Source organism: Ipomoea triloba, chromosome 8 (genome assembly GCF_003576645.1).
Source record: "Ipomoea triloba cultivar NCNSP0323 chromosome 8, ASM357664v1".
Classification (NCBI taxonomy): Eukaryota; Viridiplantae; Streptophyta; class Magnoliopsida; order Solanales; family Convolvulaceae; genus Ipomoea; species Ipomoea triloba.
The window spans coordinates 2,311,521-2,332,329 of NC_044923.1; the positions used below are offsets into that span (position 1 = coordinate 2,311,521).

Sequence of the window (20,809 nt, forward strand, 5' to 3'; positions counted from 1 at the left end):
CTTAGGTTAACTTTGGTCAAATTGATGCAACATGTGCAATGAAGGGCATGCGAGAAGAGAATCTTTGCATGCAATTAACATGGGGACAATTAGGCTATCTATGCACAAAAGATATTAGGGTTGGATGGAGGGAATATGTACAAATAGGTCAAAAAGTAAGGGGGTGGGGTGGGGGTGGGGTGGAGGAAGTTAATGATGGGAGGTTTCTCCGTACTCACGAATGAACAAGGATTGGAAAGATGCATGCATGTATGGTTATTAAAACTTTGTCGTCGCACATTATTATTGATCAGGAGTTACTGTGAATGTTTCTCGTCAAAAAATATAAGTTGAGATAGATAGATACGAATCATGAACCTTAACAAAATCAATTATAATATAAAAGTTAAGATATGTTTAGTTAATGATGGGAGCTTAGGTTAATTAATTTCTTCGTACTTATAAATGAATAAGGATTGAAAAGATGCGTGGTTACTATTTAGTTTCACAATCAAATGCAACGAATGTCTCTTTTTACAAAACAAATTAGTGAAATTACTATAGATGCGAAGCATGCACCTTAACAAAATCAGTTATAATATAAAGTTTATATCTCGATTTTCAACATCACTTTGTTGAATTTATGATGGGAAGTTACTTAATTTCTCCGTACTTATAAATGAACAAGGATTAGAAAGATGCATGTATAATAATATTCCTTAGCTTCACAATCGGACGCCACGGATGTCTCTTTTTTACAAAACAAATTAGGATATATAGATGCAAAACATGCACCTTAACAAAATCCGTTACAATATAAAGTTAAAGATATATGTTGATTCAACATCATATTGCTTTGTTCGTTGAATTAATGATGGGAGGTTTTAACTATTAATTTCTCCTATATATATATATTCCTTCATTTAACACCCCCGTTTAGATTCCGCTGTCACAAAATTACAAATTATAATGAAGACGAAACATGCACCTTAACAAAATTAGTTATGATACAAAAGATATATTATTTGGATTAAATCTAACATTGCTTTGTCATACATCCCATATAAATGGGAATTAAGCAAGATCATAAAAGAATGTTGGGCAGAGCTGGTAAAGGGGCCATATATATGTAGTACCTGGTGGTTGAGGATTATTGGGCGGAGACCGGTAAAATCCCTAAGGGTCAAGTCTAGCATCTAGTCTGTCTCGAATAATGTGATGACGGTGTATAAATAAGAAAATAAGTTGTACATTCACTATTAGCTATAACTTTTGACGTGAGTGGCAAATGCCTGATAATCCTAACAAAGAATAAGATTTTCTTTTGTTTTTTTGAGGTGGTAGGAGAAGTGAAAGTGCAAACCAAGTATAATGCGCACCATGAGTCACATAGACTTGCAGACTATAGGAGAAAAATTAAAGATTGGGTCCGGGAGCTCCACCATGAAGGACCCCATATGCCTGCAACTTCTTTAATTTTTGTTTTTAATTTTTATATTTTATTTGTTTTAATTTTCTCTGAGTGCTCTGCAAAAACAATATTTTTATGGACAGAAATTGGAATCAGATTGATGGGCTCTTCCTTTAATCATTTCTCTTAGCTTTCTCATCTGGTCTATGTTAGTGTAAAATACACACAAGATAATAAAGCAACCATTTTTAAAAGGAGTGGCTGAAGCTACCAGCCTCTCTTCTTTTTCTTTACACCCTAATATAAGTACTAAAATGTCCATATATTAAAATGTTTGAACGATTAAACCTTGATGACGGTCCTAAGTTTTTTGTTCATTAAGATGTTGTCTCTAAGTGATACATACAATCTTTTAAAGGTTATAGCTGTTAGCGAGTCTGAGTGTTTGACTAGCTGATAACATTAGTTGGTTGTAGAAAGATGTTTGGTAAATTAGCTGTTAGCTGATAGCTGATTACATCCAAAATGACCTTTTAAGGGTATAATTTATTTTCTCAAAAAGTTGGTCGAAAAAGCTTCTTTGAGCAACTTTTTGAATTTTAACGTTTTAAAGTAATAAGTTGTTATAAAAAGCTTATTAAACAAACACTCATATTGGTTGTTTAATCAAGTCAAATAACTAATAATGATCAAATAAGTCAAAATTGATTGATAAATTATGTTACTAAACACGGCCTTCGTAACTTTTAATAGTGTGGACCAAAAATGACTAATCATGAGTAATTGAGAGGGTAAACTTGAATTGCATACCAATAAATAAGTAATTAGGAATAAATACAAGGGACTAAAATACTTCATGCATAAGATTACTCTAAGGGGGCGTTTGGTTCAAGGGATCTAACATTACCCTGGTAATTTGAGAAAGGTAATGTTAGATTACCATGTTTGGTTTAGGTAATCTGAGAGGCTAAGTAATATAAGATGACTGCCACGTATGAAATGGGGTATGTTTGAGGTAATCTGATTACCAAGTTTTGTGAAATGGGGTATGTTTGAGGTAATCTGATTACCAAGTTTTGGTTAGGTAATGTGAGATTACTTTTTAATATTCCAAAATTGCCCTCAACTATCCTTCTTTTATTCATCAGACACAGACAATACATGATGCTGGGAAATGGAAATTGAATGGAAAATTAAATGGTGATTGATAAAACTAGATTGCATCTTAACAGTACGTACTTTTATGCATTCCATTATTATTATTGTTGACAGGATAATTGGGCATCCGACCCGGAATCACTGGCAGGACCCAAAAGCAAAACAATTGTCGTTCAAACTACCCAAGATACCTCACTCCTCAGTATCAATGCTCAACGGTTCAACTCATCAGCATTGATGCCCAACGTTCAGCCCCTCAACATTGATGTCCAACGTTCAACTCCTCAGCATTGATACCCAACGTTCAGCTCAAGGCATTAATGCTCAACGGCTCCTCAGCCCTTGGCATTAACGCTCCATTACTGAGCTGAAGGAGATAAAAAGGCTCACAACACTTGTAGAAGGGGACTTCTTACGACACTTCTTACTAAACAGAACAACACTCAACTCATTTTGTACACTGAGCACTGCACTCAATATTGTACTCAAATATTCAAACACTGTATCAACATTACATTCAAATAATATACCGGTAACACATTATTACCGTCAATTATTATTATTATTATTATTATTATTATTATTGTCATTATTGTTATTATTAGAAGCATCTTGTTAAATTTTGAACTATGAAAAATAAAAAGAGACTTGCAATTTACACTTTTCAATTTTTATGAGGGCATTTATGTAATTGATGTAATATAACCTAAAACATAACCTTCAAACAAACAAATTAATATTGCATTCCTACAACTTTAACCAAACACATCAGGTAATCTTACATTCCTAAAATCTCACATTGCCTTCCTGCAGGTAATCCTATTACCTGGGGTAATCTAAGATTCTGTGAACCAAACAGCCCCTAAGGTCAAAGGGATTCAAAACCTTGTCACTTAAGGAGTTTCTCCTCAACGTACCATTAAATCAAACATCGGTGAGTATCTTGTTCTAAATTTTACTATGTCATCTTAATTAATTTTTCTTTTTGTGTGATGACCCAATTAAACTGTTACGATATTTTAAATTTCAGAATATATATACATCTTTTAAGTTTTAACTAATAGGATGCACCAAAATAACTAATCACGAATAATTCCGTAACTGAAAATATTTTTTACCAGTAAATACTCAGGAATCAAAATTTACCACTTAAAGAGTTTCACCTCAACTACTAAATTAAGGGGCGGCGATTACTAAATTAGGTGGTGGTGGACGGTGGAGATGAGAATGTTATCAAGAATATTATAAGGAAGCTAGGAGAAGACTTTGTTTAGCATCCAACTTCATGCATAATCAACCCTAACTTTCTAATGAATATTTATAGAAATAGGGATAACAATATAAATTAAAACATGCAAGCTAGCTAAGGTGGTCACGTATCAGATTTCGGCGATACGAATGTTGAAAACCACAGTTCACAAAAATTAATGTATATGTGTGTATATAGAAGGGGGGGAATATATATGTATATAATTCAAGAATCAATTTGCTTTATTAAGAAAAGCACCATTGCTTTCACTTTCATTTACTTAATAAATCTTTTGGGCAATTGATTAATGGCACAGCTTTCTATCACAAGGGCATGTCTTCAATTCCTTCCTTTATTATTATTATTTTAAAAAATAAATTCTACCCACATATTTCCTCAACCTGCTAATTAGGACCGCACACCGAGACTAGTCATATATGTCCATGCCGAGTGAAATCTCAAGGGCAGTAAAACACTTTATCATGAGTTTTAAGGTAGCTACATTCATGGCCGAATTTTGGCCTGTACAAAATGCCAATAGCACAGGACCTCAATTTTTAGAGGACTCAATATTTATTTTTGACATAGTTACTTAAGAAATAAAAAAAAATCTGTAATTAATCCTAAAACTCGTCAATTTTGTCCCAAATCACTTTTCTCTCCTAATAATTAAAACCTAATTAATTGAGCATGCCACATGCAAAACCGTTCTGTTTCCCCAACGGCACAAATGAAAAATAATATATAAATAAAAATCATATATTTTACAATATTGATTTTAAAGATTGTGGCTTATACTTTTGGTAGATCTTCATTTATTTACAAGAACGGGGCTACAAAAATCTAAAAACTGACCCTGACCATGATCATATTTTCTAAGTTCAAATCAAGACCTTTAGTTAAGTTGGAAGAGACTTATGTCAACTCATCTATATACTCCATAAGCTCCCTTTATTTTCTTGTTCTCTAAGTTTTTTTTTTAAAAAAAATGTTCTCTTGTTACAGCTGCTAGAGAGGCAAAAAAGCATATATGCTCCAACAGGGAGCATGTATATCCTATGTTTTTTTTGAGTGGAAAGTGACAAGTGCACCCACAATTCTGGATCAGATTTTAATGTAGTTTAATCTGAAGGGTCAAATTCATTTTCCCATTTATCATTACAAACTTTGAGTTGAGTTACATCAATGGATCTTCGCATCCAAGAAATTAACACTCGAACACTCTTGTATTTTTTTTCTGCTCGATATGAAGATTATAACTTTATAATATATTAAAAACACAGAATATCAAACCATATTTATTAGTAATATCTTCAGTAGGAGAGATTATGTTCTGATACCTTACTAAAATAAATTATCAGATGTAAGACTCAGAATACTGACGAACTTCTTTCCCCATTGTGTTAGAAGGACATTGACTAAAATTTAATATATGTATATGTGCATTTGTGCTGTATTTTTGTGGCTATATAAGTAGAAGGACACCAATAATACTTCAACAGTTCCAATAAAGATTACAGCTAATTAATATGTTAATTATGGAATCTTTAAAAGGCTCAAGAAATTGTATATAAAAGATACCCTATTGGAGACAACATGCAGAATTGCAGTTAAAAAATAATTTTTTTTTTTTTTGTAAATGAATAAATTAAGAATTGAAAAGGTGATTGAATGCATATGTAAAGTTACGTTCTTGATTTTGACTGAGATTATAGTTAAATCTTATGAGTTAAGTTAAGGTCGGTAAATATATATAGCTTTTTAAGCTACCAACCAACACTGATGTTACGTTTTTTTGTATGTATTACATAAGAACAATCAAATTTATTAATACAGAAATTTGTAAGTAAATTACTAAAATTCGTAAATAAACATTGGAATCAATATATATTTAAGATATATATTTAAGTTATAACTATTTAATCTGTTGCTAAATTTATTGTTATCTAAATATTTTATTATAGTGCTAGTTAATTAGGTATAACCAATGTTTAATTGTATTGAATACGGAATAATATTAATGTCAATATATAGTCAAATACACAATGCAAAATTAAATATTATACATTTTTTTTTGAATACTACTAACTCTATTACAATGCAGTATCTGTTCATAACTACTTTCTCAACCTATTGAAGCACAAGAGTAAGCATTGCCTCCACTGAGGCTCGAAAGGTTAAATATTATACATAGATATACTTAGTACGAAAGGTTATGGTGTAGTTTGACACGGTAAAATCCTAATATTAAAAAAAAAAAAAATCGACATGTTTTACCATCGGCAGTTTGAAAATTAAGAAAGGAAACCTAATCAACCAAAATTTTCAAGCATCGACAAAAGTGGTTGCCTGGTAGCTAGGTATTCACACAGATGGTTTGGTCAGTAATACCAAGATCACATCGAAGTTATTTTGTGGAGGTTAAAAGTGGTTGAAAACACAATTTCTCACTGAAAACTCACAATCTTTTATCTCGAATTTGCAGCAGTGCAAAGTTGGCTCACATAAAAGTGAAACCCCTCTGATGAGAAATATATCTCGAGTTACTCGACGAGTATCTACTCAGTGTATACTCCTTGGGTCACAAGGAACAATTCCCGACCGGAACCGACCTGACCAAAAGAAATTATTGTGAGTTCGTCACTGAATATCTGCTTAGTGAGTCTCGCGGGAAACTGTACTCCAACAAAGAACACCTAGAGAGTGGGCATGTCAGGAATCTAGACCCACGTGTATTAATCTGTAAGGCTGTCGACCACCCCATTGCATGTCTAACACGTGGCGGGCATGTCGGGCGGCCGGCATGTGCTCCCCTATAAACCTCTGACCCTCAGTCTTAACTACCCGAGCTACTATATCCTAACTTTACTCTAATTCGTATTTCAGTACATATATCCGAGAGTATTTACACAACTCTCGACCCAAGAATCCCAAAAGTGAAATTCTTAATCGCAAAGACTCCCGGCCTAGATATCGAACTGACAGGAATTTAATAGCAGAATGAAAATTTGGATGACAGAGATTTCATGGGACAGTAAAATAGATCTTGAGCATCAAAGTTGAGGGTATATGGAACAGACGTGAGGGGAAACCACTCGGCCTAATCGGGTGTCGTCATGTTATTCCATTTTCATCTGATCCCAGCATTTGGTATAATATATTTTTTCTCTGATCTTTATCACAGTAGTATAGTATAGTAGTACTGCAACTTTGCATCAATCCCACGTACGTACTCTCACAATTCACACAAAATGGACGCCGGTAATCCCCTCCTTTTTCTCCCATCTTTGCTTAGCAGACATCTAGGATAGGATCTCATCTGCCCGCACCAATTTAATGAATTGAAGCTCCTCCAAGGATTTGTTTCTTGTCTTTGACCCTCTACAGCAGCAGCAACTTGGGCGATTTCATGTTTTATCACAAAGATATGATCCATTAACACTTCTGCCCAGATTTCACCTCACACAATTGAATCATCAGACCTGAAAACACACAAGTAATGTCACAGAGGTTTTAGATATATATATATATATAAAACCTTAAACAAATGCCAAACATGTTCCTCTTGAGAGAAAACAGTTGCAACCAAGCTAAGGATGTTGTTTTGTAGAAAATCCACAGTTACTATCTGAGGATGGGCACTGAGAAAATCCCGAACTTGTGACCCAAGCTAGTTGGCAAAAGAAGTTGTTCATAACTGACCGGTTTAATCTTAATCGTCAAAGAACGTAAACCAGCTTAGGTTGTCCATAGCTGACCACCGGCTCAACCTTAGCTGGCAAAGGACGTAAATTCTCAGTTTAGGTTGCATATAGCTGACCGCTAGCTCAACTTTAGCTGGCAAAGGACGTAAACCAGCTTAAGTGGCATATAGCTGACTGTTCAAGTCAAGAAGGTCAATTAGTCATTTCTGTTCGGAGTTGAACTTGAGTCAAGAATCATATTAACTTGGTTGAGGTTGTCCTGTTTTGTAGTGATCTTTATGAGTGGCTTGTTTATCATCCCCCACTTGCTATTGTTGGGTGTGAAGCTGCATGATGATCCACACACCTCCCCAAAAAAAAAAATGGACTGCTAAAAAGAAACTGATCTCTACACACAAGATATATGAGAGAGAGGGAGAGGATGCCAAAATGATAAGGAAGGAGAGAAGGTTAATGAAAGGAGATTAGTTTAAATAATTGGGTTTAACACAAGTGTTAGAATAGTTTGAAAAAAAAGAGGTGGGGCTCCACCAGGTGGGAAAATAACTCCAAAAAAGGCTTGGTCTACATCACACAGAATTTTAAACACACTAAGATTGAGATCCTCATTGTGTGCCTGTGTTTATATATGTGTGTCTGTCCAATTCACTTTGGCAAGCCAAGTTAAAAGCACCACTTTAACTTCCTCTCCTTCATTCCCCACTCATCATCCACCCCCAAACTCCCATCTCTACAACCCAAACTTCTTTGGCTCAGCTTGGCGATGCCCGCCCTCCACTCCGTAGCGCCAAAGCCCGAGAATTGTAGTCCTCAGAGTATGGATTCAGCGACGACGAACCAGCCTGCAGATGCTGCACCTGATGACAAGCCCTGCCTGGCTTACCCTTTGCAGACCAATACACAATCCTTCCTTCAAAGAGCCTTGTACCCCATAGCCTTAAAGGTATAGTATCTCTCTCTCTTTTTTTCACTAATGCATGCACTAGCATCAAACTAGCCTGTCACTGTGTGTGGAGCAGCCTTAAATCTCCAGACCAGCTGTCTCGCCTTAGAGGTGGCTACAATTCAGTATGGAACAGACTTAAATCTCCAGGCCGACTGTCACACCCTTAGAGGTGCCTACAGTTCAGCAAGGGGATAAGTCACTGTGTCTGACAGTGGATATCCCGGGTTAAATGCACATATATATGTATATATATAGCTAGCTAGCTAGCCTATATCAGCAAATTTTGTCAAGATAGTGTCATCAAGAAACTATTCATCAGTGTGGTGTATTTCTGCTGATTTTGTGAAACCATGATGTTCCAGTTTGAAGAGGTTGTGTACAAGGTTGGAGGGGAAGACAAGGGATCATGCTGCACGGGGAAATCGAGCACGAGAGAGAAGACGATTCTGAATGGAGTGACAGGCATGGTGTGTCCAGGGGAGATACTAGCCATGCTAGGTCCATCAGGGAGTGGGAAAACCACCCTGCTAACGGCCCTGGGAGGGCGTCTCTATGGCAAACTATCGGGGAAGATCACCTACAACAGCCAGCCGTTTTCTGGCTCCATCAAGCGCCTAACAGGATTCGTGGCGCAGGATGATGTTCTATACCCGCATCTGACAGTGAAAGAAACGCTTCTCTTCACAGCCCTTCTAAGGCTTCCCCAGAGCCTAACCCGGGAGGAGAAAACGCAGCATGTGGAGAGTGTGATCACAGAGCTGGGATTGAGTAGGTGCAGAAACAGCATGATTGGAGGGCCACTTTTTAGGGGAATTTCAGGTGGGGAGAAGAAAAGGGTGAGCATAGGCCAAGAGATGCTAATAAACCCAAGCTTATTGCTTCTAGATGAGCCTACTTCCGGGCTCGATTCCACCACAGCTCTCAGGATCATCACCACCATCAAGCGGCTCGCCATGGGAGGCAGAACCGTGGTCACCACGATCCACCAGCCGTCTAGCCGCCTCTACCATATGTTCGATAAGGTCGTCTTGCTTTCAGAAGGCTGCCCTATCTATTATGGCTCTGCACCAAATGCCCTCGAATATTTCTCTTCTATCGGTTTCTCTACGCCTCTCACTGTCAATCCAGCTGATTTAATGCTTGATCTTGCTAATGGTAAGCTCAAATTCCATCCTTTTTTGTACTGAAAGCGACAAAATTAGTATTCAGGCGCGTGGTTTAAGACAAGTTCTGAAATTTCAGGGATAAAACCGGACTCCAGCAATGTAATAGAGCAAGGGAACAGCACAGAACAGGAGCGCCAATCTGTTAGAGAAACTCTCTTATCTGCTTATGACAAGAACATTTCGACAACGTTGAAAACCGAGCTATGCAATCTGGATTCCCACAGCTACAACTATGCAGTGGATGCTTCTAGAAGTAAGTTTCCGATTCCTCTTCTATGTTTCTTGCAAATCAGCTGCATAGACTGCCGAGGTTTCTGCCATTCTGGAATTATATATATATCTCTCGAGCTGGTGATCCAGACGTTAATGTCTTGGCGTCTGATGATGCAGGATCTCAAGCAAAAGGAGATCAGTGGTGCACAAGCTGGTGGCATCAATTCAAGGTCCTCCTTATGAGGGGGCTGAAAGAGAGGAGATATGATGCCTTCAACAGGCTAAGGATCTTCCAAGTCATAAGCGTCGCTTTTCTTGCCGGGCTTTTATGGTGGCGCACTCCAACTTCCCACATTGCAGACCGAGTAAGCGCCACTCCATATCATTTTTTTTTTCCTTGCATTGAAATTGAGGGACTGAAAGGCCTGGCAGTAGAGAATAACAACCACCCGCCAGGCAGAAGCAGATTCCTAATATTCAACACATATGCTAACCATAAATGACCATCTCAGCTCGATTTTCTAGCAAACTTTTTTTTGAATAAGATTTTCTAGCAAACTAATCTCCTACGATTTAACTTTCTTCGTGCAGGTCGCAATGCTATTCTTTTTCGCTGTGTTTTGGGGCTTCTACCCACTCTACAATGCAGTTTTCACATTTCCTCAGGAAAGAAGAATGCTAATCAAAGAAAGATCCTCAGGAATGTACCGCCTCTCGTCCTACTTTCTGGCGAAAACAGTGGGAGATTTGCCACTAGAATTGGCATTACCAACAGCATTCACCTTCATCCTATACTGGATGGGAGGGCTCAAAGCCGAGCCTCTCACCTTCACCCTATCCCTTCTAATAGTCCTCTTCAGCGTCCTCGTTTCCCAGAGCCTTGGACTGGCGTTTGGCGCAATTCTCATGGATGTAAAACAAGCCACGACGCTAGCATCAGTCACAACGCTAGTCTTCCTGATAGCGGGGGGATACTATGTTCAGCAAATCCCCCCATTCATTCTTTGGCTCAAATACTTGAGCTACAGCTTCTACTGCTTCAAGCTCCTCCTCGGGGTTCAGTACAACGATAACGACTACTACGAGTGCTCGAAAGGACACTACTGCCGCGTTGCAGAGTTCGCCGCTGTCAAAGCTGTAGGCTTCAACCATTTGTGGGTGGATGTGTCCATTATGGCAATGATGCTCGTGGGCTACCGGTTTATCGCCTACCTAGCACTCCACCGTGTTCGATGAAGCCCATCAGCATCAGCAGAAAAGACGATAATAACAACACTCTCAACAAAGAAGCCAGTTAGAAGACGAGTTTTACATCCCTTCAAACTGATCAGTAATAATGTAGAACTTAGGTTATAAATTATAATCCCCCCCATTGCCAGATTTTGATCATATACCCCACCCCCCCCAAAAAAAAAAATTAGGATTCCACAATCACTCTGGCAATGACTTTACATCAGACTGACCCAAAAGCTCAACTGTTCTGTGAAATAAACCAGTTGTTATAAACAGAACAAAGATGCATAATGCTGTGATAAAGTAAAAGATGGGAATCCACTAACCTTGAAGCCTCAAGTCATGAAGTGCTCAGCATATCTGCACTCAGAATCCTTGTGGGGTCTCTGAAATCACACAAAAACTGCTTTAAAGTAATAAGTTTTCACATTTCCATTGACTGCATAAAGAGAGAGCATTTCCCACAAATGACTCATTAGTTTAGTTCTGTCTAGATGATGTCTCCCTACTTTTATGAATAATCTTCTCCCTAATTCCATGTTTTTTTCTCTATTTTGTTCCTGTCCTATGATATCATTTTTATCCATAAAAGAGATGAAAAACAAGAAAAAAAATAAAATGGTTCAGTACTTCAATTTGATGTGTCCATCCAAAATTCAAACATTAAACCAAAGAAAAGTGCAATCTTAGTGTCAATCAAGATCAAGTGTTTACGGGGCAATCCCAGTCAAGTTGATACTCTTGACTTGGTAACCACAAAGTTACAAGTTTGACTCTCAGGCTCTCAGCGGAAGGAGCCTATTAGTTTTCTTGGTTTGAGCTAGTCAGCTACTCAATTATGGATAACCTAAGTTGGTTTACCTCTTTGTGATTCTTTGCTGCTTAGGTCACAAGACCGTTCAGTATAGCTAATAGTGAAATTGCAATTATATTTACTTATACTTGCCTAACTACCGGCATGCGTTGCGTTTCAAATCCAAACTAGACGGTAGGGTGTTGGACTTGGCTCTCTAGACCGCCACCGAGCAATTTTGGTTTCATATACTGTGTACTGCTACACTGCATCACAAGGCAACTTCTACATGAAGAAATGCAAACCCATCAGTCTTAAACCACAATGGATGATTGGAAAGATAACAGACTAGAAAAGATCATATCAATACAAAAGTGGGAATAACAGTCAGGAAAAGGAGGGTTCATACTGGCCTGCAATCCTCTTTATCTACACAACAAAAATTCAAGAATTCCTTGGAACTGCTCCAAAAATCAATAGCACACAGATCTGCACACAAACCACTGGATGTGGAAAACACTACTCGGTGGAGGCCCAAAACAAGAAATGATGCCTCAAATCCTTATCATTCCTACTTTAGTATCACTCACTACCCAACAACACTCCTTTATCTGACACTGAAAGGACAAGTCCGTATAGAATTGTCCTTTTCATCAGTAATAAGCAATTCTGGTTTAATTTCCCATCAGCATAAAAGCTACTGAACACAACACTCCGATTGCCCCGCGGAGCTAGGTCAAGTGAATGTCTGGTCACCCTAAAGTCTTGCTCTAGGGGGCAGTGTGGGGATTTGAATTTCACTGGAAACTTGGGGGTCATTAATGAGGACCCCATTTCCAGTACAGGCAAGGGGTGAGAACCTGGGGACTGACAGGTCACTCGTATTTACTGTAACCTTTGGGGAGGGATTCTGTGGCCTTATGATTAGTCTAGCGTAAATTGAGAAACCTAATGTATCGAGACAACATAACACTCTGATTAGGATACTAAATGCACAACATATTATCCATACTTTCAAGTTTCAAGCCTAGCAAGTATCATGAATTAAATTGCTAGGATAGATACACATTAGAATGAATTAGAGCATGATATTCTTGCCAAACAAGAAATAATGCTTGTCAATGCTGGGAATGTGATGCAATATCCATAGATTTCAATGAATGAACAACTGCAGACCATAAAGATGCAGAGTTGCAGATCATAAAGATGCAATCTTGCAGAGTTGCAGATCATAAAGATGCAGTCTTGCAGATAATTATTCTTGTGTCAGGCAACAGAAATTTCAACCTAGCAGGATTGTCAGTTCATTCAATCCAAAAAGATTTCTAAGTCATAGATGATAATATATTAATATTAGATGTAAGGCTAAACTCACCCACAACATGATACAAGCACACTTGTAAGGCTATTAAAGATCAGTTCCATTCAATGAAGAATGTGGATACCTGCTTGGAAAAATATGGGTATGCAGAAGAATTTGAAGGAAGCTTTAATTTACTAGTTTTTAACTAAATTTGCATTTATGGGCTTGTATATGATTTTTTGGGCTAAATGGGCTGCCAATATACAAATAATTCATGCCAAATTACATTCAGAAGGTTAAACGTTTGAACTCATATATAGTAATGCTCCAGAAGGTTTGTTTCAAATGTCTTCAATTGATACTCGATTAGATTAGTCTTTATCTTGTAGAACTACATATATTTTAAGGATTTTTTTTTAAATGTTGTTACGTTGTGTGTCGTTAAGTACAATCAAAGTGGGCCGAAGTTTACGGATCGTCCGCGCGCATCCCGCAGTGGGGCGAATCTACCAAAAAAATGGCTCATGAAAAATATGGCCTAACAGGCTTGACCTGCTAAGATGCACAACCCGCGCGGACCCGCGGGCCAACCCCTTTTTTAATATATATATATATAATCTATTTATATTAAAAAAAAACCTATGGGCTGGCCCACGTGGCCGGGCTAGGGTCATCCAACCCTAGCCAGTCAGAAATTAGACCCGCGGTGGGGCGGGCCGCCCTGCTTTGACAATACTAATAAAAGTTATCAAAAATTAAATTCGATCGTTTTTCCTAAATTTGTTAACATAAATATAAATCTAGTCACCAATTATCATGTAGTGTAATGATATATAGACTACCGTTCTAAATAGGTGACAAATTCGAATTCTGGTAGTAAGAGTTTAGATTCTTTGGACTGAAAATATTTGAGAAAATATCAAACAGACCAGTTTCATAATATAGTCCAACGAAATCAAAAATTGAGTAATTAAAAAAAATGAAATAGAAATCTGAGACTTAAGGAAAGAACCCACAAGGCCCCTAGCAATAGAAAGGAAAGGAAATACATCACAAGACCCACCGCGGCTGCACCGCTACCGGCCCACTCAGAAACCACCGCGAGCGATGGAGGAGGAGGAAGGCGGAGGGCCGAGGCTGAGCAAGAGATTCTCCGACAAGGACGGAGAAGTGGACTACAAGACCAAGGCAGGCACCGCCTGGTCTCACTCTTTCCTCAACCAGAAGCCTTGGCACCCTCTCTCTTATCCCAACCAGCGCCGAAAGTGGATCGCCGAGCAGACCCACTCCCAGAAGGAACGCCGAGCCGAAGAGATTTCCCGAGAGGTCTAACCCCCTTACTCCCTACACCATTTTTATCGCTTCCCCATTTATTCAATTTTTCAATTTTTTCAGAACAATTTTGATCAATTCCAGCTATTTTATTCCATTTTTGACTGAGTTTACTAATTCCCTGTCCTTAAAAACCCTTTCAGTATGCTCAAGAACAGGATTTTTTCCGTCAGACTGCTCTTGTCTCCAAGAAGGAGAAAGAAAAGGTAATACCTAATTCCCACATTCACCAGCTTTGCAGTTCTTAGCTGATTATAATCTCCTATTCATCTATGTAAGAAGAAATTATACAAATATTATGGCCCGGTTTGGTAAAATAGTTAGCTTATCGGTCAATTTTGGCTTATTTGACCACTATTAGCTTTTTAATTTGGTTAAAAAATCAATATAAGTGTTTGGTTAATCAGTTTTTTGTAGATGGCTGTTAGGTTATTGGGTTATAGGGTATAACTAGTTGATAACATTAGCTGATGGTAGAAAGGTGTTTGGTAAACTAGCAGATATCCTTGAGCAGCTTTTTGAATTATAGCATATTGGAGTTACAAAAAACTGATTAACCAAACACTTATATTGATTTGTTAACCAAGTCAAATAGCTAATAGTTGTCAAATAAGCTAAAATTGGTTGATAAGCTAATTATTTTACCAAACAGTGCCTATATCTTTGTGTAAATGTAGATGTCCTTTTCTATTTTTTTTTAAAGATACATGTATAAAAGAGTTTGATAAAATTGAGTTTCATCTTGTTTTATTATAAGTTTTTCATGTATGCAAAGTTATGAGCATAGATATGCTGGTTATATATGTAATCATATGAAGATATTGATTTGGATTTTACAATGTTGTAGTTGGAGATGATGAAAGCTGTTAGCTTTATGTATGTTCGACCGCCTGGCTACAATCCGGAAAGCGCTAAAGCTGCTGAGGTAGAAGATGAGAGGAAAAAGCAGGAGCAAGTTGGCACTTCTCAGAGCCCGACTGCAGAGGGCGCTTCAAATTCAAAGTACTGCTGTTTAGCTGTGTCGATTTCAGTTTGAGCTTGTTAAAGTAGTGAGAGTAATAGTTATAGTTATATATTTCACTACTTGCTTGAAATGGTGAACTTGATGAAGATTTTTCTTTCTGTTTTAGGAAGCCTGAGTCTATGCCTCCTATTGAAGAGAAAAAGAAACCGAGGCCAAAAGATGTCTTTGGCCGTCTCTTACCAACAGAAGAACAATTCGAAGTCCTCAAAAATGCTCCAAGGTCTGTTTCTTCTGCGATCTTTTTGATATCTGGAATCATTATGGTGGTTTGTTTTCATTACCTCGAAGTTTTAAACTATGTGCATTTAGAATTTAAGAAGTTTTGGGAATTTACCAATTTAACTGAATTATACTGGGAGATTGAATCTGTAATTCTGTACGACTCCAATAAGGTTGTCTAGCATTAAACACAAATCGTCAAAGCTAAATTTTTTGAATACATTACTAAAGGAAGAGGAAATGGCATTGAAATAGAACGGTGTCATTGTGGATGTTATGAGGTACAACTGTGCAAGTGCACTAGAGTTAGTGTATTAAGCAAAAAAGACGGGACAAGGTGCACACGACGATAAACTAAATAAATTTGCTTATATATTTTATAGGAAAGAGAGGAAGGACAGTGTTACACAATTGTACCACTTTCCTTGGACTTTATCGACCTTCATATTTAGTATTGTTGACTTGATTGTTGGTGAATATTAGCACACGTATTGATTATAGCATTTCTCCAGACTGGAAACAGGTGCCCCTGCAAGGGTCAAACCTTTTGCAATTGAGATACGCAATGTCAAATGTGTACGATGCGGGAACTTTGGTCATCAAAGTGGTGATCGTGAATGCCCATTAAAAGATGCTATCATGCCAAATGAAGAGAGTCGGTTGAAAAGAGACGACCCTTTAACAGCTATCTTAGCTCAGACAGAGTCAAGTGAGGTAATCTATCTGACAAAGTCATCCCACCTTTCTTTTCGTATTCTTCTCAATCTATACTCGGAAATTGATTGCTTCTTACTGCTCAGAAGTGCATTACCCTCCACAAATATGAAAGGGCGGGTCACTAAACTGATGTTAGAGTAGTGAAATTAAAATGCTTATGCATGTATTGGGTGCATTGACTGATTAAAAGTTAGAGCTAAGCCAAAATCATGACCAAACGTCCAAACATAGATGTCAGAAATCAGAATACCAAATTGTTCTAATAATTAATCTTTTTGTTGGATAATCGGAATTTATGTTTTGATAATTAACAGATTATGGTGAAATCTTATATGTTTTGATAATTAACAGATGATGGCTTAGTGTTAGATCCATTTACTAAATTTTGTAATGCTAAACAACTAAATCTTTGTCTTGCTCTGGCAGCCTTTAAAGTGGGAACTCAAACAAAAACCCGGGTTGAGTCCTCCTCGAGGCGGGTTCAGACCCGATGATCCCAACCAGCAGATAGTTGCAGAGGACATATTTGATGAGTATGGAGGTAGATTCTCTCAACCCGTGATCCCCGTTACTCTGAAGATCTTTTTTTATACGAGGGAGTATTTTGGACGCGTGGAATTCTGATATCATCATATATTAATACCACAGGGTTTCTCGCGGGGAACAATATTCCTGACCTGCTGCTATCCAACTTCTCAAGCAAGCCAAAGAAGAAGAAAAAATCCAGTAAGAGTAAACACAAGAGGAGAGCTTCACCAACCTCGAGTGATTCACGTGACCATGAAGAAACCGAGTCTTCTTCTGATGATGATGATAGAGGGAGAAGATCAAAGAAGAGGAGACATTTCAGACCCGACGATCCCAACCAGAAGATAGTTGCGGAGGACATAATCAACGAGTATGGAGGTAGATTCTCTCTATCCGTGATCCTGTTACTCTGAAGATCTTTTTACACTAGCGATTATTTTGGATGCGTGGAATTCTGATATCATCATATATATTAATATACACAGGGTTCCTCGCGAGGGACAATATTCCTGACCTGCTATCCAACTTCTCAAGCAAAACGAAGAAGAAAAAATCCAGTAAGAGTAAACACAAGAGGAGGGCCTCACCAGCCTCCAGTGATTCACGCGACCATGAAGAAACCGAGTCTTCTTCCGATGATGATAGAAGAAGAAGATCGAAGAAGAGACATAAAAAGAAGTCACGAAAGCATTCCGAGTCAAGCTCATCATCAGAGGACTCCAACTCTGACAGGCATCGAAAGAGAAGTACCAAACCGAGGCACTCTCGCCCTAGTTCATCTCGCTATTCAGATTCAGCCGGGAAACATAAGAGGAGAGATCACCACCACAACCACCACCACCATAGGCGTCGCCATGATCATCAGTCTGATTCTTTACTAGAATGACATGCATTACAATTTCATGTGCAATATGCAAAAATGGCATTGATTTTAGGCCATTGGATTGGCTAATAGTGTGTTACATCTTACATGTAGTTCTTAAAAAACATGGGGCCTTGTTAGTATGAAAAAAACAAAATTTCAATTTCTATCTCTATTTCTCCACTTTCTACACCTGTTCTAATTCTCCAATGGGAGATTGAAGTTGGAGAAATCAGAAAAAAAAAAAAAGTTTTTTTTTTTTTTTGAAAGAAAAAAGAAGTTTTAAGTGTCATAATGTTGTTAAAATTTTTAGGATGTTTATTAATAAAAGAAAGATGTGAATTCTTAAAAAGGATTTTAATCATTTTATTAAACTACTTAGGGAAGTGATTTCATCACTTTAGTTGTAAAAATTTTAATCCCTCTAACTTAATCTGATGATATAAAAATTTAAAACAATTTAAGTTAAGTTGGTCAGATAATTAGTCAAGTTGATCAAGAAAATTATACAAAGTTGAGTTTCATGTTCGACTCCTCATGAGAGTTCTAAGTTTGATTCTTCATAGATAAGTTATAAGTTCGATTCCTCATAGATAAGTTATAAGTTCGATTCCTCAAGAAATATCAAGTTGCGGATTATTTTATTTTATTTTTTTAATATAAAATGCATATGAAAAACCCTACCAAAGACCCTTGCTGCGACATTTTGGCGGGCGAGAGTCCACTCAACACTGTTTTTCACTCTCTAGGGTTTTTGCGTTCACTGAGTAAAACATGGCCTCATCAGCTCGGATTTTCGGCAAGGGCTGCCGGATTCTGATGGCCGCCGCGAAGAGCTCCGCAGCCTCGAGCTCAGCAGCTACGACTGCCCCGAAAGGCAGAGGCCGTCCGAATGGAATTCTGAAGCCGATCAAGGTCTCCCCGGCTCTCGAGAAGTTCTTAGGTGCCCCTGAGGCCTCTCGCACTGACGCCGTCAAGAAAGTCTGGGAATACATCAAAGCCCATAATCTTCAGGTTCCCATATCTCTCCATCTCCGTGTATATATTTATTATAGCGTTTAGGGCTTTAATGGTGTTATGTGCATACAGAAATGTTCCAAAGTATCAATCTTTTTACACGGTGTAAAATGTTTGAAGCTCATGGTACAACACAACTGATGAACCTTCAAAAAGAACAAAACTTTAACCTAAAATCAAATCAAAGATTTGAAATCATCCAATAGACATGGGCGGTAAATGGCTGTTAGCTTTGAGTTAGAGGGTATGACTAGTTGATAAAAGTGTTTGGTAAATTAGCTGTTAGCTTATTGTTATTTGGTATACTCTTTTTTTTTCAAACAATTAATTGAAAAAATTTGCTTTGAGCAGTTTTTTGAATTTTAGCATTTTGGAGTTACAAAATGTTAGATTAACCAAATCCTTATATTTATTTTTTAACCAAATCAAACGGCTAATAGTGATCAAATAAGTCAAAATTGGCTGATGAGCAAATTATTTTACCAAACAGGACCATGGCCAATCTAAAGTTCTTATCATACAATAGCTGTTCTTTGCTGTTTAATCTGCTGCTGGTTTTCTCATAGTTAGCCTAAGGAGAAATTAACCATTATTGGACATTCTAAGGGATGTGTAAATTGGGAGTAATTGACAATTGAAGAAAAGTTATAGATAAATGCCTATATGGCAGAATGAAGGCTAAAATCGAGCTCTAATATGCAGAAATGCAATGCAATCGAAAACTTTGAATTACTTAAAAGCTTGCGAAGCTATCAGCTTTCTCCTTTAGATAGTTTGCCAAGAAAGCTTGCCTCTTGCCTTGCTTTTCTTAGTAGAGTAGGATATAGAAGTCCAAATGAACAGCACCAATGGCAACGGGAGTGTTTCTATTTCCATTAAGTGTACACTGTACAGTGCTTTGATTAGTGTTTCCTTTGTACTGATGTGCCATCGCTATAATTCTCCTATCTGATAATTTGCAGAATCCCGCAAACAAGAAAGAGATAAATTGCGACGAGAAGTTGAAGACTATATTCAGTGGCAAGGACAAAGTCGGGTTTCTCGAGATTGCTAAGCTGCTAACCCAGCATTTTCCCAAGGCCACTTAAACTCGCCATGTACATGTGCTGAAGAGTAGGGGTCCTAGGGTACAAGGGAGCCTATTAGTTTTGGATGATCACTTGTAACCCTTGAAGTGGGCTATTACCTTTGTTCTGGATTTGCTCCGCGTTTTTTGTTAACAGCATAGGACTCTCTGATTGTGAGCGTTGAATCGCCATGGATGCTTGATTATGTGCCCATCTTAATGACAACGCAATTTCAAGTAGCACATTTCTTGCTATTTGAATTGTGTTGGTTGATTTGGATTGAACTTTGCATTGTTCTTGCTTGTGGAATCATGAAGCTCAAGGCTGATAGCCACCCTTCCTGCACCAAAAGATGAAATCTGGTTCATTGCCCTCAGTTTCTTACTCTTTCGGAAATAGGTGTTCAGTTAAACTTGTAGGCAAATGTGTCATGTAGATTTTTTAATATAAATATATAGCGAATATTTTTAAGTTCGATAAATGTGTTTTATAGATTATGAAATAATCTGCAAATCATACAAAGAATTAAACTGTAATTTTGAAAAATTTGTGCGATAAACATGATCGAGATGATGTTCATAAGAATTGAACATATAACTTTTCCTATGAAAATCATATTCTACTCTACAACATTTGAAAAAATCACTTCTTTGTCAGAGGAGTTTTTTTATTTTCTCTTTTCCTTACTTCTCTCCTCCAAATCACTCATATCTCCTCAAAAACTGATTCAACCTTAATGAGTAGTTGTACTTATAACGAGACGAGTAATTATGCTTAGAACAATACGGAGTATATAATAATTAATAATTGTATATACAATGAAACATTTTTAGAGAATTATGTGTTAACAAGAATTCGTTGGAATTTGTTGTGCCAAGGACCTTGTGG

At 37.5% G+C, this 20,809-nt stretch overlaps 3 protein-coding genes and 1 long non-coding RNA gene across 4 annotated transcripts; all 4 read left to right on the plus strand.

Moving 5' to 3' along the window:
• The first annotated feature begins 2,333 nt into the window (after positions 1 to 2,333).
• On the plus strand, positions 2,334 to 2,711 carry LOC116026539. The gene is made up of 2 exons (XR_004099856.1): positions 2,334 to 2,405; positions 2,448 to 2,711. It is a non-coding gene; the product is annotated as an uncharacterized LOC116026539 (long non-coding RNA).
• A 5,431-nt stretch (positions 2,712 to 8,142) lies between these two features.
• LOC116027766 (ABC transporter G family member 14-like) lies at positions 8,143 to 11,611 on the plus strand. The gene is made up of 5 exons (XM_031269512.1): positions 8,143 to 8,444; positions 8,810 to 9,602; positions 9,690 to 9,866; positions 10,004 to 10,191; positions 10,418 to 11,611. Exons 1-5 carry the CDS (start codon positions 8,265 to 8,267, stop codon positions 11,060 to 11,062), a joined length of 1,983 nt encoding a protein of 660 aa, XP_031125372.1. The 5' UTR covers positions 8,143 to 8,264; the 3' UTR covers positions 11,063 to 11,611.
• Positions 11,612 to 14,169: 2,558 nt separating this feature from the next.
• On the plus strand, positions 14,170 to 18,008 carry LOC116026611 (uncharacterized zinc finger CCHC domain-containing protein At4g19190). The gene is made up of 8 exons (XM_031267940.1): positions 14,170 to 14,481; positions 14,631 to 14,693; positions 15,335 to 15,489; positions 15,618 to 15,731; positions 16,243 to 16,444; positions 16,874 to 16,988; positions 17,096 to 17,353; positions 17,461 to 18,008. The coding sequence occupies exons 1-8, from the start codon at positions 14,263 to 14,265 to the stop codon at positions 17,859 to 17,861; spliced, it is 1,527 nt and encodes a 508-aa protein (XP_031123800.1). The 5' UTR covers positions 14,170 to 14,262; the 3' UTR covers positions 17,862 to 18,008.
• Positions 18,009 to 18,540: 532 nt separating this feature from the next.
• On the plus strand, positions 18,541 to 20,395 carry LOC116027117 (protein TRI1-like). Its single transcript, XM_031268548.1, has 2 exons — positions 18,541 to 18,851; positions 19,817 to 20,395. The coding sequence occupies exons 1-2, from the start codon at positions 18,612 to 18,614 to the stop codon at positions 19,940 to 19,942; spliced, it is 366 nt and encodes a 121-aa protein (XP_031124408.1). The 5' UTR covers positions 18,541 to 18,611; the 3' UTR covers positions 19,943 to 20,395.
• Positions 20,396 to 20,809: the final 414 nt, after the last annotated feature.

Bases quoted from the DNA above. Each gene is read 5' to 3' on its own strand.
- LOC116027766 (XM_031269512.1), top strand. From the start codon at position 8,265: ATGCCCGCCCTCCACTCCGTAGCGCCAAAGCCCGAGAATTGTAGTCCT. The intron at 9,867-10,003 runs GTAAGTTTCCGA...CTGATGATGCAG, and splicing joins TGCAGTGGATGCTTCTAGAA to GATCTCAAGCAAAAGGAGAT. The intron at 10,192-10,417 runs GTAAGCGCCACT...TTCTTCGTGCAG, and splicing joins CTTCCCACATTGCAGACCGA to GTCGCAATGCTATTCTTTTT.
- LOC116026611 (XM_031267940.1), top strand. From the start codon at position 14,263: ATGGAGGAGGAGGAAGGCGGAGGGCCGAGGCTGAGCAAGAGATTCTCC. The intron at 14,694-15,334 runs GTAATACCTAAT...ACAATGTTGTAG, and splicing joins CCAAGAAGGAGAAAGAAAAG to TTGGAGATGATGAAAGCTGT. The intron at 16,445-16,873 runs GTAATCTATCTG...TTGCTCTGGCAG, and splicing joins CTCAGACAGAGTCAAGTGAG to CCTTTAAAGTGGGAACTCAA.
- LOC116027117 (XM_031268548.1), top strand. From the start codon at position 18,612: ATGGCCTCATCAGCTCGGATTTTCGGCAAGGGCTGCCGGATTCTGATG. The intron at 18,852-19,816 runs GTTCCCATATCT...GATAATTTGCAG, and splicing joins TCAAAGCCCATAATCTTCAG to AATCCCGCAAACAAGAAAGA.